Raw genomic sequence first — 16343 nt, 5'->3', positions numbered from 1 at the left:
CATGAACTAAAAAATATATATATACTTTTTGTGCCGCATATTCTTGCCTGACACGGTGCACCGAGGGTAGCGTTAGCATCACTAAGGAAAAGGTGCTCGCCCTTGCTCAAGAGTTCGGTGGTTCGAGACCCACTCGATACCCAGCTCGAGTGGGTTTCGAGAGCTCTTGTGATTCAGTGTCAGGTGGGTTTCGTCCGTTTAAGCGGTTTCCCCGTGACAAGTGTCACTTAAAAAACTTTTTTCAAACCTTTAAAGAAACGAGTTTATTCTCGAGCTTTTGTCAAATAACAACCCCAAAACGGGCGAGTTAGCTCCGAGGCTAGCTTGCGAAGCATTGTCAATGAACGTCGAGACTTCAGAAAAGATAACGGGGTTCAACTCACGGACATTAAACAACAAATGAAAACGAAATGAAGCGGATGGGAGAATAGATGAGACTGTACTTCAAGCTACATCAACGCTAATTAAGCGGCTAATGCAGCGCCGAGCTAGCTAATCTGGAAGCCAGGCGGGCCGAGCGCGTGGGGATCATTTAAGGATTTACGGACCACCCGAAGATAAAGAAGGCACCGACATGGCTAAAAGAAACGTGACAGAGACCTCAGAATAGGACGGGCACACCGAGCACTGGCACCCACAGCCAACGGGCCGGGCCGCAAGCTAAGCCCCGATCGATGGTGGTCAAGTTTGGGGGTTACCGGATATGAAAAGAGGTGCTCCGGGGTACATGGCAGAGAAAAGAAGTCTCTTACAACAATGCTCGCTGCTACGTGGGCCATAAAAATCCGAAAAACCACCACTCGATACAAGGATACACTCCAGAAAATCAGAAGGCAAGCAAACCCCCCACGACACGACGACCATCTCATTATTATGACTTAGTATCTCATAATTTCGATTTAGTATCCGACTGACGGCGTAACAGATAAGGGAAGCTGTGGTGAAGAAACAGTGAACCAGGTAAAGTAAAGATACGGGTTGAGTTAACACTACTCTTGTTACTGTAACTGCACCATAACCTTGGCAGCTAAAAGCCAATGAGAGGAAGCTAACGGCCGCTCAGCTACATGTAGCATAGCGATATTTAAGCTATTTTCACCGCGGTGTCTCGGTGTGTTTTACTCGACCACAGAGCGCTGGTTAAGCTAGCGGCACATCGTTGTAAAATAAGCTAAAGCTGTCTGTATGTGACCTACCTGTTGAGCTTAGAGTTTGTAACAAGCTCTCTTAAAAACGTCAAACTCTTGTAAACGCAGCTCCCGGTGGAGACGGCAGCCCCTCCTCTCTCCCTGCGGCAGCTGCACGCAGATAAACGCGAAACGCAACTCTGTGTTTTGATGCCAGCGATTTGTTATTGTATTGTAACGTTTCGCTACGTTTCCTTTATGACACGGAGACAGGTTGTTGTCCTTGGAGGAACGCTTTATTGTTAGCCGTTCACGAGACACTCGCATGCTACCAGCACAGACAGTGTAACAACAACACGGTTCCCGTCTCACACACTTGACTCCCTCCTGTCCCCCGGATGGGTCAAACCCGCCTCCCCTCTGATCCACCAATCACAGGCACGCACCTCAACCAGCAGGCCTACGATTGCTAGAGAGAAGGGGTTGTGGTACAAAGACCACTTTACAGGCTCGCTACAGTATTGACATTTTAAATTAGTGTCCGGTAATATATTACTAGGTTTATATAGAGACTTACTGATATCAACATTGACAAAGCTACACTTATACTATACATGGGGTACTTCAGTAGGTTATAGTTTAATTACATTTTCAAATGTTGGCATGCACCAAGATTAAGATGGTAAAACTATTTTGTGACTCGCCTTTTATATGAGCTACATTTACAGTAAACAACCTGTATAATTCAATGCCTTTCAACTTCATATCAATATTGGCCATGGTGCATTGGTGAACACAGTCGTGGTATCACATATGTGAAAAAGAAACTGTACACATGCAAAGTTACAATGCCACTTCACTTGCAAAATAGCTCATCTGTAGCCCAAGACTCTTGTTGTGTTTGTATGATGATATTCTCCAATAACTTTCCTTGTAATGCATGCTCACAGGATGGAGAAGCTAAGTGACCTCTGGAAACAGAGAAATGTTCCTGAGGAAACAATAGAGACCCTGGAGCACGAGAAGGTATTTAACTGCAAAAGCAGAGTATTGAGTCAAACAACTGTACTTTTCAAAGACACGATTTACTGTTTGTAAATAATTACAAAAATATTACCAAAAATGATTAGGTCATCTAAAAAAACTTTGTTTCAAACCTTTAAAAAAAAAAAAGAAGACAGATTAGGATAACAGTTTAATTCTCGAGCAGTAGTTTTGCCAACTTTTTGTTAATGATGGAGAAAGGGGTTATTACTAGAATTAGGATGACTACAAACATCTGAACACCCCGGTGGCTGTCGCCGCTGACTCTTCTGCTGGAGCTCTGCTTGTAATGCGTTTTAATGGTCTCCACCAGGTCGGGATACAACTGTGATCTATGGCTGGGACCCACATTGCACCATGAGTCAGGAGTGGATCACCACCATGAGGGTCCACCAGCTGTCCAACGGAGCCAACCAGCCTTTCTACAACGTCCTCGTGCAGGACGGAACGTGTCGCTACGCAGCACAAGGTATGTATCGTGGACACCAGTATGGTGACGGAAACTCACCCCCCCACCGGGCACTAACCACTAATAAAGTGAAATGACCCAGAAAATTACATCGGGATTTACTAAAGTTCCCAATTATGTCTATTTACGTTTGTAAAAGAGCAAAGCAAGCATGCATTTATGAGGCCAAAAAATAAATAAATAAGGAGTTCCACTTTAATAATGCAAGCTGACTTTGTGTACATAGTTTTGTGAGTTATTTGGGGTTAAAACATGCAGAAATAGTACATAATTGAAACATAAAACAAACATACGTTATCTACTAAAAACAAAAACATAAAAAGGAAACTGCCAGCTGATAAGACGTCAGGAAGTCGGCAACACAAACACCAATGTTTAATTTGGAGTCGTATACATGTTCTCATTTACACTCAAGGGGTCAACAAAGCACTTTCCCTGCAGGCTGCACAGAATGTCTGTTTGTGAGTGAAACTTCAAAGTTAAAAAAACATATCTTACAATATAGTTGAAAGTATTATTTTCACACACCTGCATATATATATATATATAATATGTATGGATAAAAGGTGATGCCGTGTAAATCCACTTTAATGGTTGCTTCTTCAAGCATCATTCTGACCTGATTATCTCTGAAAAGAAAAACTCAAATTAGATTATATATTTTACTTTTATGATCTGACACAAGCCTGATAAACCCTACAAACCTGAAGTAATAAAACATACAGCATTTAGTTTGTTTTGAGAATGAACAGAAAAAGAAAAAAATACATAAATATTTAGTTGTTGATATTCAGGACCACAATATATTTGTTTGACCTTACACAAACTGAACTTTTACGAGAAACAAAAGACCTTAAATCACAAGGTGCATTGACCGTTAAAACGTCAAGTAAGTTCAAAGGTTCTAGAAATAAAAACATCAAAAGAACCGTCACAAAGTCCAAAGACAATGAGAGCTGTAATCAGCAACAAGGAGCAGCACTGAACAAACTGCTGAATGTCTTGAAGAAGTTTAACTTAAAGTATTGCTTCATTGTAACTCAGGAAACATCAGCAGCAACATTTTGTCTGGAAACCATCAGCTTCCTAGGATTATTTCTCTCACAGGTCAGATCATCACTCAGAGAAACAGAGGGGTGACAAATAAACGTGAACTTTTCCAGGTTATGAAGGACAGTTTGCAGAGTATCTTGTTCTCTCTGCTGCTAATAAAACATGTGACTGCATTTATTACAGTTAATGATTAACCAATGAAGGATGTTGGAGGAATCAAAGTCTGACATTGTTGAAAGGAGACACAACGCCACACTGAGAGAGATCTCTGTCCAACATTGTTCCAACTGGAGGACCGAGAGAAGCAGACTGAAGGGAAGTAGACTTTGGTGAGTCTTTTTTTATGAACACTTCAAGAAATGGCTGAGAAAATAGTTCTTGTTGAAAGTTTCCTGAAGTGCCACGTTTGTTCAGAGATGTTCAGAGATCCTGTGTCTCTGAGCTGCAACCACAGCTTCTGTTCACGCTGCCTAGAACTATTCTGGAAACAAGCTGGAGACACGAACTGTCCCATTTGTAAAAGGAAATCCTCAAAGGATTATTCATTTGTGAACTTTGCACTGAAGGAACTGGCTGACTCCTTTGCTGAGAGACATAAAACTGGATCCTCTGAGACAGAAGAAGGAGAGAAGAAGGTGGAGGTGGTGTGTAGTAAACATGGAGAAGAGACTAAACTGTTCTGTGAGGATGAAGAGAGAGTTGTGTGTCCTGTCTGTGAGTTTCCTCTCCACCAGAGTCACAAGGTGGTTCCTCTAGAACAAGCAGTCAGTGACCTGAAGGACCAGCTGAGATCTGACTTAGAGTCTCTGCAGGACAAGAGGGACAAACACAAACAAGTGGAGGAAACATACCAGGAAGTGATTCAACACTCCAAGGAGCAGCTGTTGTCCATAGAGAGGCAGATCAGAGCAGAGTTCAACAAGCTCCACCAGTTCCTGAAAGAGGAAGAGGAGTCCAGACTGGCAGCTCTGAGGGAGGAAGAGGAGCAGAAGAGGAAGACCATCAGCAGAGAGATGGAGATGATTCAGGAGCAGATCTCCTCTCTGTCAGACAGCATCTCTGCTGTTGAAGAAGACCTGCAGAAACACAACGTGTCCTTCCTCAGCAGTTATAAACCCACTCAGACCAGAGCCAGAGTCCAGAGCTCACGGTCAGATCCACAGCTGGTCTCAGGACTGCTGATAGATGTGGCCAAACACCTGGGCAACCTGTCCTTCAGAGTCTGGGAGAAGATGAAGGACAAGGTCCACTTCAGTCCTGTCATTCTGGACCCAAACACTGCAAAGCCCAGTCTCCATCTGTCTGATGATCTGACCAGTGTGAGACGTGGAGTCACAGACCAGAAGGTTCCTGACAATCCAGAGAGATTCACCGAGTATGCTAATGTTCTGGGATCTGAGGGCTTCATCTCAGGGAAACACAGCTGGGATGTGGAGGTGGGAGACCATCCTGTCTGGTTGGTAGGTTTGGTTAAAGAGTCAGTTGACAGGAAGGGAGAGCGATTTGTTTCTCCAGAAGATGGAGTCTGGTGTTTATTTCATCGCAGTGGAACATACACTAATGGAGCTGGTCAGACTCTCAGAGTGAAGAAGAGTCTCCAGAGGATCAGAGTCCAGCTGGACTATGACAGGGGGGAGGTGTCCTTCTACAACCCTGAAGACATGACTCACATCTACACTCACAGAGACACTTTCACTGAGGAACTCTTCCCGTGGTTCAGTATTGGAAAGGCTGGTGATGCTAAAACTGCTGATATCAAAATCTGTCAACCTGATATTTCTTTGTGATGTTCAGACATGTTTGTGTTTATTTAGACTTCACTGTGTGTCAACATCTCATTGATATAATCAATACAATCAACAGTTTTAACATAAACAAATATATGTAATAATCAAACTGTATCACATCATCAGATCATAAACTTCCACACAGAAACAAATGATTATTCAATAATAACTAAATCAGCATCTTGTGTTTCATCAGAACTCAATCTCACATTTAGTGAATCCACTAAACCAAATAGTTTGTTTCCAGTTGTGTTTCTTTAACTTTGATCATCATCAGACATCAGTTTTATTTTATAAGATTTATTTCTGACTTATTTCATTTTAAATGTAATAACTTTAGTGTTTCACACTTTACACTTTACACTCAGTCTCAGAGGTTCAGAGAATCAAAACACATTCTGTTTCATTATGTTTGTGACTTTAAATGTTTTTCTTTATTATTTCTAATGTTGCACATTAATAATGCAAAAATATGTTTCTATTTGTTTATCGTTTTCATGCAATTTACTGTTAAATACATGAAATTATATTTTAATCTGAAATATATTTTTCTAAATACATTAAGAAATTAAGTTGTAAGGATCCGTTACAAAAGATTAATTAAGATTAATCTTTTAAAAAATCAACCCATAAATAAATGTTAACTGTATGACATCATCATATAACTTTAAAGATAAAAGTGGGAAGTAATCTGGTCATCACTATATTGTTTTATGATATTATTATTATATTTTTCCTTGTTGATTCCTTGTTTTAATGTGTAAAGAACTTTTTAATTGTGTTTTATTTTAAGATAAGATCAAACTTTATTCATTCTGAGGGAAATTGCTGTTTACATTCACATGCACACACACACACTCGACACAATTACATTATTTCTTCTTCTCTTTTCTTCTTTCTTTTTCTTTTGTTGTCTATCTTATGCATGTTTAATTTTATGTTTGTAATTTTGTACAAATGTAATCTACCTGCACCGTGATATTCATTTATCTCTTTATTTTATTGTTCGAATTGTGCAAAATAAAATAAAAAATAAAAAAAGACTCCATGCTCTGCAGAGCTCTGGACAAAGTCCTCCAGATGTTGAGGGTTTACACTGAAACCTGACTATGTGGACCACGTTGGACCTGATGGGACCAGCAGTTTGAGGCTGAAGACGTTCGTTCTTTCTTCTCTTTACAGCTCCTCAACACTACCGTCTTCATCAGACTGATTTATTTGTCAAACAGATGAATTTTAAACACCTGTTTGTGCTGTTTTAAAACAAAAAAAAACATATATTTAGATATTTTATTTAATCTTATGAAAATAATATCAATGCATGATGAGATAAAGTCTTTTAACTCTTAATGTCAGTAATGGAGTGAATGAATTAATGAGAGAGAAAATGCTCCAGAAAGTTAAAACTAATTCAGGTTTAAAGACTTTAGACAATGCATATTTCATGATTGCTTTTTGTACATTAACTGAAACACAATGTTGAAAACCAATAGTCATATTAGTGAGTTTGATCTCGTGTTTTTATAAATACTCACTAAATAAATGACACTAAACATTTGACCACGTTGACTCGTGATGAATATAGAAAATGAGATAAGCAAATCAGATTAAAACCTCAGCGTTGGTTCTTATAAGTGCAGGTGAAGAGTGTGATCAGTATTTAGTCCACCTGGAGGAAATGAACACAGTCTTTTGGACATTTTATCAGAACATCTTACAGCTGCTGAAAAAAATGAAATATGCTGTGAAACTGGTTTAGTGTCAGTGAGCCTGTTGACATGTTCAGTCCTCAACACAACACTCTTCTCCTCGTTTGTGGAATTTTATGACAACAACTGCTTAAATATGGAATTTATATTTGTCTGAATCAAGAAGAGAAAGTTTACCTCAGAAAGACATCATGACACCATCTGCTGGTGACTACATGACATAGCAGCATTTCCTTCTGATAATTAAACCGGTTAGTGAAAATAAAAGTAGATGTTGAACAGAGCTGAGACGCCATTACAGGGACTGAGATCTCTGCTGGAAAACACACGGTCGGAGTATTTAAAGCAGTGAAGAGACGGGACAGTAACCTGGTGAGTCTTGATATTGAAGGATCATTTATACCGAGACAAATGGCTGAGAAAATAGTTCTTGTTGAAAGTTTCCGGAACTACCACGTTTGTTCAGAGACGTTCAGAGATCCTGTGTCTCTGAGCTGCAACCACAGCTTCTGTTCACGCTGCCTGGAACTATTCTGGAAACAAGCTGGAGACACGAACTGTCCCAGAGTGGTGTGGCCTCTCCAGAGGATCAGAGTCCAGCTGGACTATGACAGGGGGGAGGTGTCCTTCTACGACCCTGAAGACATGACTCACATCCACACTCTCAGAGACACTTTCACTGAGGAACTCTTCCCATATTTCAGTATTGGAGAGACTGCTGATGCTAAAACTGCTGATATCAAAATCTGTCAACCTGATATTTCTCTGAGATGTTCATGGAGGGCAATTTATTAGGATTATTATCACGGATGTGTTTTTTGTTGTTATTGTTGATTACAGACAATTGGAGGTTGGAATCATAATGATAAAACAATATTCAGATCAAGGTTAAAGAAATAAATAAGATTTGATCTCTTTCGGGAAATAGACTGAAGAGACACATTCATTGGTTGTTGTATAATATAAATATGTTTTCAAAGCACAGGATGAGGAACTAAAGCATAAATAGGCAGAACTATGTTTTAAATGGTGTTTGTGGTGTAAATATCCTTCAAGAACAGACAAGTAGATTTACTGTGATCATTTTATTTCATTTTCTTTCTCAATGAGCAACAACCTTAGTTTGCATTAAAGAGGCTGTGACTTTAAATCACGTAACCACAGACAGCCTCATCTCACCTTGTTCATCTTTGACATTAAACAATTACTTCATTGTGTTTCATAGTAAACTGGTTACTTTCATAACTGTATGGTGTGGTTCCTTCAGTTGTGATGATATGATGCAGAATAATGTTACATTCATTTAATATCCTTTTGAACAAATATTTTCAGTCAATATATCCAATATAGCTGGTGAGAGTTATGATAATTTTAGTTCCACTTTCTGACATACATATTATTGTTTCCTGCACAGCTTCACAAACCTTACCTTTGTTCAGGGTCCGGTATAAAATGTCTCTGTTTCTGCTCCTTCAGAAGGTTCCTAGCTGTCCCTCTGGGTATAATCACAAGTGACTGGGCCTCTTGTTAAGACGCTTCATTTTGCAAACTGTTTATTTAATTATCTCAGAAATCAGATACACAAATATTGTAAGTAACCCCATTTGTGTTTTGGCTTAGAAAACTGCTTGTCAATCAATTCTGTTGTTTTTTGTTGCATGTTTTTGACAGCCTTAGCTAGAAGTGTCTCGTTTCCTGTTTTGAAAGAAGATGCTTTTATTTTGAAGGCGGTTCGCGGAGTTAAAGAGGAAGTTGCATTGTGCGCGGATTTAATGTAACGTTTACAGCAAATATGTCCGATTTAAACACCAAACAAAGACGGTAAAGGTTTTAGCACTCCCCCGAAGAGGCACAAGGTTAGTTTAATTGTAATACATGTAATAACTGTGTATGTTTTAAGGACATTAGCGTAACCGTTGGATTTGTGTGTATGATATATTAATGCTAACGAAGAGTAAGCTAACACATAATTATCGGTTTGTGCCTTTGTACTCAGCTTTTACGTTGGTTTTGGGAATTATTCATGAAAACTAAAATCCCCACTCAAGTGCAAGACCATCTGTCGGAGGGGTATGCTACAAATATAATTATTCATCACTTGCCTGTTTTTTGTGTGTAACTGTAGCATCTTAATTTAAATTCAGATGTTGTGTATCCAGCTTGCTACTAAATAAAATACGTTATTCTCATTTCCATGTTTCTTCTCCTTTATTCCTTCTGTGCTTTTCTCCTTCTTTTATTTTGAAAAGCTGCACTCACCTGTTTAGTGAAAGGTAGAAGTCCACACAAGAGGTGAGGGACACTGCACCAACACTGGTGAGCTACAGGGAGATATTCCTGTCTCTTCCTGGTGGACACATGGCCATCAGTCTTTTTTAACAACACTGTCCAGGACTTTATTCCAGTCTCAGAAGAACGTGTGTCATGATATCTGGAAATACACAATAAAAATTTGTAATACATATTTGTAATGAGGAATATCAAAGCTGTGAAGTTCTGGTCTTTTTACATCAACGTAATGTAGATGTGGTAGAGTGGTGAAGGAAGTATTCAGACCCTTTACTGGAGTTAAAGTACGAAGACAAAACTGTGAAAATACAGTAAAAGTATCATTTTATAAAATAGAATAGTCGTCATTGTGCAGTAAAAAGTTGCCCGTCAGCACTTTTAATCTTCGGGCGTGCTTGGACTGCACTGACTGGGATGTTTTCAGGACTACTTCCAACAACCTGGATGAGTACACAGAGGCTGTAACCTCATATGTCAGCTTCTGTGAGGACAGCTGTGTACCAACCTGCACCAGGGTGAGTTACAATAAAGACAAACCCTAGTTTACGGCAGCATTCAGGAGTGGGGACAAGGACTTGCAAAAAGAGTCAAAGTAAAGGCAAAGCCAGCCACGGACCATCAGCCCTGCAAGGAGAAGATGAGCAAACATTTTGATTATTCAGGGAGAAAAATCAATGTCGTTCTGAAAGTGAAACAAAACCTCCATTAATCCTCCTTGAGTCATGTGACCAAGCCTCCGTTCTGACTTGGAGACGAGCAGAAAAGTCTTTTCATCTTATTAAAAATGTGACCCAACACTGGTGTTCCCATAGCAACGGGGACGCTGGCGAGTCTAACGCCGCTCCGCCTGGGACCGTTTTTTTGTTTGATTCTACCTTATTTATAATTTAACATACATTTTATTCATGTTTATTTTTTTTTATTTAACAGTGCAGTTGAGTTCAATAGCCATTGTACATTGCAAAAAATGTGGCTTCTCAGATGTGAGTCAAAACTAGACTTGAACTTTAAATCTTTCCCACGTGTCGCATTGGAGTGACGCTTTTGGATCTGCATTTCTAGTTGACTCCGAGGCTCCCACGAGTGCCTTCTTTCTAATCTTTGCTCTCGTCTTCATGAGAGTTGAGGAAAAAAGGAGCTGGTGGTCATTGTTTTGTTTATAAACTCCAAATATTTATTCTGCAGCAGCAGCAGTTCGTCGCTCATTTAGAAACTCTCTCAACTACTCAAATGAGTACATTGCTGCGTTATAATAAATTAATTCAAACCTATGGCTACCTTCCAGCTACCTCTACACGTGCGTACGGGTAAGGCAACCAGCGCGTGTGTGTTGTGTTCACTTCCACTGACACGGTTGGTCAGAACAGTTATCGCTCTTCTCTCGGTTTGAAGCGCTTGACTGGCGGATATCAAACTGCGAGTAGGCGCATGCCGCTGCCTGCTGTACACGAGTTGGAAATATCACATTTTCACCGTATTTCTTATGTCTTACCCGCCAGATGTTTTATTAAAAAAAAAAAGATGCACTTCTATAACCCTCACCATCCACCATAAGAGAAAAGTCAAAGCTATGGGCCTATAGCTACAAGAGTGGGTCTGTGGAGGTGGAGATATTTCATTTTTTTTTACCAGGTTCACACACACAGTTTAACAAGAAATCACATTGAAGGCACTATCAATTTTTCTTTGTAAAAAGCTTAATCAGCAAAGTAACAGCAGTAAAACAAAAGGTAGTGGCTTAAATAGTACAGTATTTGCCTGTGCAATGTAGTAAAGTAGAACGAGTCAAAGTACAAATACCTCAAATGTATTTAAACATTTTTAATATTCAAGATTTTATGAGGAATTTAAATGAAATCTTAACCATCTGAGGACAAAGTTGTACATCATTACAGTATTTGAGTACATGCAGTTACATTCCACCACAGCTTGTTCAACATGAGGCCGCCCCACTGATCAAACTATCAGCTACGGTATTAAATGGAAAATTAACAATCAACAATCGGTGAGCTCCAACATTAAAACACCTCTTGCATGGTATAACTTAACAGTTCTTCACAGACTACTTTTACTCTTAATGTCAGTGAGACATGTGCACACATGAACAGAATATACTTAAAGCTTTAGACCTCAGCGTGAATCTGGTATTCATCACCTCACAAAGCTTTATTATCAGAATACATACAAGAGGTAAGAACAATGGGACACCTCTAAAATAACGATAATTGTATCAAGTTGATGCAATTACAAAATACAACAGAAGTGGTCTAATGAAACATTACTGACGCAACCAGAGTTTCTCAGCCTCAACTGTGTTTACATTCCACTCCTAATACTGAAGTGCATACACACACACACATTCTAAAACCAAAACAAAATTAGTCAAACATTTGCACAAACTCGAGAAGTGAATTATCTTTTATGCATTTTGCAGATACAAGGCAACTTGTCTGTATGTGATCTTATATGCCTCGTCAATGGAGTAGCCTCAAAGTATGTTTTCCTGCAGGTCTTGCAGAGTTACGGCTTCTCCCCAGAGTGGAATCTTCTTACGTGAATCAACAAGGCATCATTACGTCCAAAATCTTTTCCACGTGTGTTGCAAGAAAATGGCTTCTCACCTGTGTGTCCTCATGTGGACCGTAAAGATACTACGACATCGAAAATCCTTTTCACATGTTTTGCAAAAGAATGGCTTCTTAGCTAAGTGGATTCTTAAATGAGACGTCAACGTTGATGTCTTACTGAATCCTTTTCCACAGTATTTGCAAGCATGTGGCCTCCCACCTTCGGGGTTTCTCAGGTGTGTATACAAACCGAACCATAACTTGAAAGCTTTGCCACATGTGTTACATCGGAAAGGTGCTTTACCTGTTTGAGTATTATTGCGAGTCTTTAACGAGTTCTTATCGTCACAGTGACCTCTATTTTTGCGATGTCTTTTCTTTGGTTGTGGCTCTGCATTGCTGGTTGATTCAGAGTCTTCATGCTTACTTCCTTTCTGATGTGGGCTCTCAGCTACATGAGATATGTCAGAGAGGAGCTGGTGGTCACGTGGGGGTTCTGGTTCACTGTGATCTGTTTCCTCACAAGTAGGAGTCAACATGAAGGTCTCAGTCTCCTGCTTCAGCTCAAGCTGCTCTCCCTCCTGACTGGTGCAAAGTTCCTCCTGTTCCTCTTTAATCTGTGGAGGCTCTGGGTCCTCTTGGTCCAGACTGGAGCTCCTCTCCTGAATACAGAGCTGCTGCTCACAGAGAACCTCCTCCTCCTTACAGACATGTTGCTCTGGAGGGACAGAGAACAAAGGAAATAAAATACTACTGTGATGATAAAGAAGAAAATGCCAACAGTGCATTCACATGAAACCAGGCATTCAGCACACCGGCTATCCTGACAGTGGACGAGACAGGATGGTAAAATTGGGTGAACCCAGGGGAGAATACCAACATCAGTATTAGATCAAATATTTAACTTGTTCAATCTTCTTCCCCCTCACACTGGAGAGAGTTGCTTAAGTTTGCAATATAATATTAAAGTGAAAGCACAACGTTACTTCTAGCTGTATAACGTTACATTCCGTGAATAATTAAATAAAACAGTTGACACGAAATGGATAACTCAAATATATCTTATTCCAACGTGGCTTTTCAAGTGACTACTACATAGAAAATCTTTTCCACATGTTTTGCAAGGAAATGACTTCTCACCTGTGTGGATTCTTATATAGGTCTGCAATGTTGATGTCTTACTGGATCGTTTCCAACAGTATTTGCAAGAATGTGGCTTCTCACCTGTGTGGGTTTCTCAGGTGTGTATACAAACCAGACCTGAACTTGAAAGCTTTGCCACATGTGTCACATTGGAAAGGTGCTTTACCTGTTTGAGTATTATTGTGAATCTGTAACAAATTCTCATCGTCACAGCGACTTCTATTTTTGCGATGTCTTTTCTTTGGTTGTGGCTCTGCATTGCTGGTTGATTCAGAGTCGTCATGCTCACTTCCTTTCTGATCTGGGCTCTCAGCTACATGAGACATGTAAGAGAGGAGCTGGTGGTCACGTGTGGGTCCATGTTGCTCTGGGAGCTCTGGAGGGCCAGAGAACAAAAGGAAATAAAAATACTACTGTGATGATAAAGAAGAAAATGCCAACAGTGCATTCACATGAAACGCCCCTCACACTGGAGAGTTGCTTAAGTTTGCAAAATAATATTAAGAGAAAGCACATCGTTACTTCTAGCTGTATAACGTTACATTCCGTGAATAATTAAATAAAACAGTTGACACGAAATGGATAACTCAAATATATATTATTACATCGATTCGAGTCAAAAAGTGCAACTTTGGACGACAAGTGTCCCGTGGAAGGTATTTATTCTCTGCCTGCTTCACCTCATTGCACCAACCTGTGCTCATCTGCTGTCTACCACCTGCATGAATCCACGTGACTGCAGTATTAATTAACACCAGTACATTAAGTCGACTTCCTCTCTTCAGTGCAATTAAAAAAGATTACATTTCACTCACCTGTCCTGTGTAACTTTATTACAGGTTTCCTAACGATGTCCAGCAGTCTGCGCTGACGGTCGACCTCTTCCTGGTACTCGAAGATAGTTTTTTCAAAAACTCCGAATATTTCTTCTGCAGCAGCAGTCAGCCGCTCGAGGAAACACTTTCTCATGTTCTCAACTGACGACATTGTTGTTTTACCTCCGCGACGACAACAACACCGTTTCCCCTCTAACTCCACACTTGCGTTGTTTACTTCCGCCGGATGTCACACTGTCAAGTACTGACATTGGAAACAAGTTGTTGTTTTTTTCATTCCGCCTTTTTTTTCTTTTTTCCCCTCTCTACATCAGCTGCTGTCTTCGAGTTATGTCAAAGACAATCATTTAAAATGTAAAAATAAATTCAAAAAGTAATTTTTGTAGAGATGGAGGAACTTTATCCAGGTAGATAAAAGTAGCAATGTTGTAAACAATTGCTATCAGCCAAAGAGCAATTGAAGTATAAAACACCCTCATAAGTAGGAGTCAACATGAAGGTCTCAGTCTGCTGCTTCAGCTCAAGCTGCTCTTGACCCAGCTCCTCTGTGGAGGCTCTGGGTCCTCTTGGTCCAGACTGGAGCTCCTTTCCTGAATACAGAGCTGCTGCTCACAGAGAACCACCTCCTCCTCTTCCTCCTCCTCCTTACAGACTGTAAAATGTATAGTGCACAAATCAGCAATCGACACCATGTAAGTGTGTACCGCCTCGGTTTGAACCACTTATCAGCTACAGGTTGCTTTTGTTTTTTTGCCAGCAACGGCCCAGATGAGTCAACACTGAACGCAAAAATGCTCAACAATAAAGTTGGGTAAGGCATTCATACAGAGTTGTGTCACAGTGGCCATCAGTAGAAAATATGATAGCAATGCAATGCTTCCTAGTACATGCTGCCGCCTGAGAGAGGTTCTTTTAGCACTAACTATGGACACATGCTCACACCCTACCTGGCTGCCAAAGGTAACCAGTGACTTGTGTAAAAATGATACACAATAGTGTTTTTCTTTTTTATTGTGTGTTTCTTCCACTACTCCCGCACTTCGACTCCAATACAATCCAGGGAGGGACTTTTACAACAGCAAATCTGATCATTTAAATGTACCTTTTCAATAAATTCTCCAACATTATTTTGCAGAGGAAACCTACAGAATTCCAGTCGAGAACATCACTGGGATCCCTCCCATTCCAATTCAACCAATCGGATTTGAGGATGCCTACAGGCTAATCTGGTTTGTGATGAGACAAATCTGCTTGTGGGATTAATACGTTCCAAAATGGGTTTGGTTATGAATTAATTGTGATTTGTGTTGATTGGTCATTTCAGTGAGCTAAGTGGAACAGTAGCTCTTGTTTCATGGCAGTCTTTCACCTTTTATGTTTTATGCTTTTTTTTCAGACTGTTTCTTGACATTTTAATGGATGTGTATTGACCTATAGTGGAGAGGTATTTGGCCTTCAGTCCCACAGTTTTCACTTTTCATATATCATCTGATTCTCAAAACAAAGGAAATGTTGTGCTTATCGTTCACATGAATCCAACAGACTTTAACTTCTCTGAGCCTGAGAGCGACAGGAACTCCAACCAACTGCTCCATTGGACTTAATGTTAAATCTGACCACAATTTTCTCTCAGGAAGCAGACGTTACCACTTTTGTGATCTGCCCTGAAGCTCTCATTTCTGAACCCCATAAACATTTAAAGACATCTACGCTTTCGGCAGTCTTATCTCTCTGATCATACCAATATTTAGGTGTTCGGAGTCATGGTTGTTTGATAGCAGGTGTTTAACATGTTGCCTTTTGATCACAATCAGTGTCTACTCTCCTTTCTTAATCAGTCTGCCTCTCCTGCTAGGTGCTGCCTCGCCATGACAACCAGTGACACACAAGCACACAGACACAAATGACTTGGAGATATTCAGTCAAAAGGCATTGTAGCACAGGAGGTCTGTCTTTCTCTGCGTCCCTATCTTTCTATACCCCTCACACTCTTTCTCTCACTATCTTTATATACCTCTCTCTCACTTTCTATACCTCTCTCTCTTTCCCTCTCTCGCAATCTTTCCCTGCCCCCCCCCCCCCCCCCCCCCCCCCTTCTCTCTCTCTCTCTCTCTGTTTTCCTGGATTGTAATTCATGTCTTGGATTATTTAGATGATGCAGTTTTTCTTCCATCTTTTCCAGTTATACATTTCCGCTAAAAGGATTTTCAGCAGTTCAGTTCAATGCTTTTGGGCTTCAACACCTGTCAGCAGGTAGTTTGTCTTTTTCTGTATTTTCAGCTATTTCTTTCAAATATTTCAGCTTTCAATTTTCTAGTT

General features: G+C 40.1%; 2 protein-coding genes across 2 annotated transcripts; one reads left to right on the top strand and one right to left on the bottom strand.

The window, feature by feature from the left end:
• Window positions 1-4052: 4052 nt before the first annotated feature.
• LOC117736780 (nuclear factor 7, brain-like) lies at window positions 4053-5504 on the top strand. Its single transcript, XM_034542332.1, has one exon. The coding sequence runs from the start codon at window positions 4053-4055 to the stop codon at window positions 5478-5480; it is 1428 nt and encodes a 475-aa protein (XP_034398223.1). The 3' UTR covers window positions 5481-5504.
• A 5822-nt stretch (window positions 5505-11326) lies between these two features.
• On the bottom strand, window positions 11327-14638 carry LOC117736782 (zinc finger and SCAN domain-containing protein 31-like). Its single transcript, XM_034542335.1, has 3 exons — window positions 14004-14638; window positions 13355-13564; window positions 11327-12763 (listed from the first exon to the last, which is right to left on the bottom strand). Exons 1-3 carry the CDS (start codon window positions 14173-14175, stop codon window positions 12096-12098), a joined length of 1050 nt encoding a protein of 349 aa, XP_034398226.1. The 5' UTR covers window positions 14176-14638; the 3' UTR covers window positions 11327-12095.
• Window positions 14639-16343: the final 1705 nt, after the last annotated feature.

The sequence above is a fragment of the Cyclopterus lumpus genome, chromosome 9 (genome assembly GCF_009769545.1).
Source record: "Cyclopterus lumpus isolate fCycLum1 chromosome 9, fCycLum1.pri, whole genome shotgun sequence".
Classification (NCBI taxonomy): domain Eukaryota; kingdom Metazoa; phylum Chordata; class Actinopteri; order Perciformes; family Cyclopteridae; genus Cyclopterus; species Cyclopterus lumpus.
The sequence above is the reverse complement of the archived record's forward strand: the minus strand, read 5'-3'. Positions and strand labels throughout refer to the sequence as shown.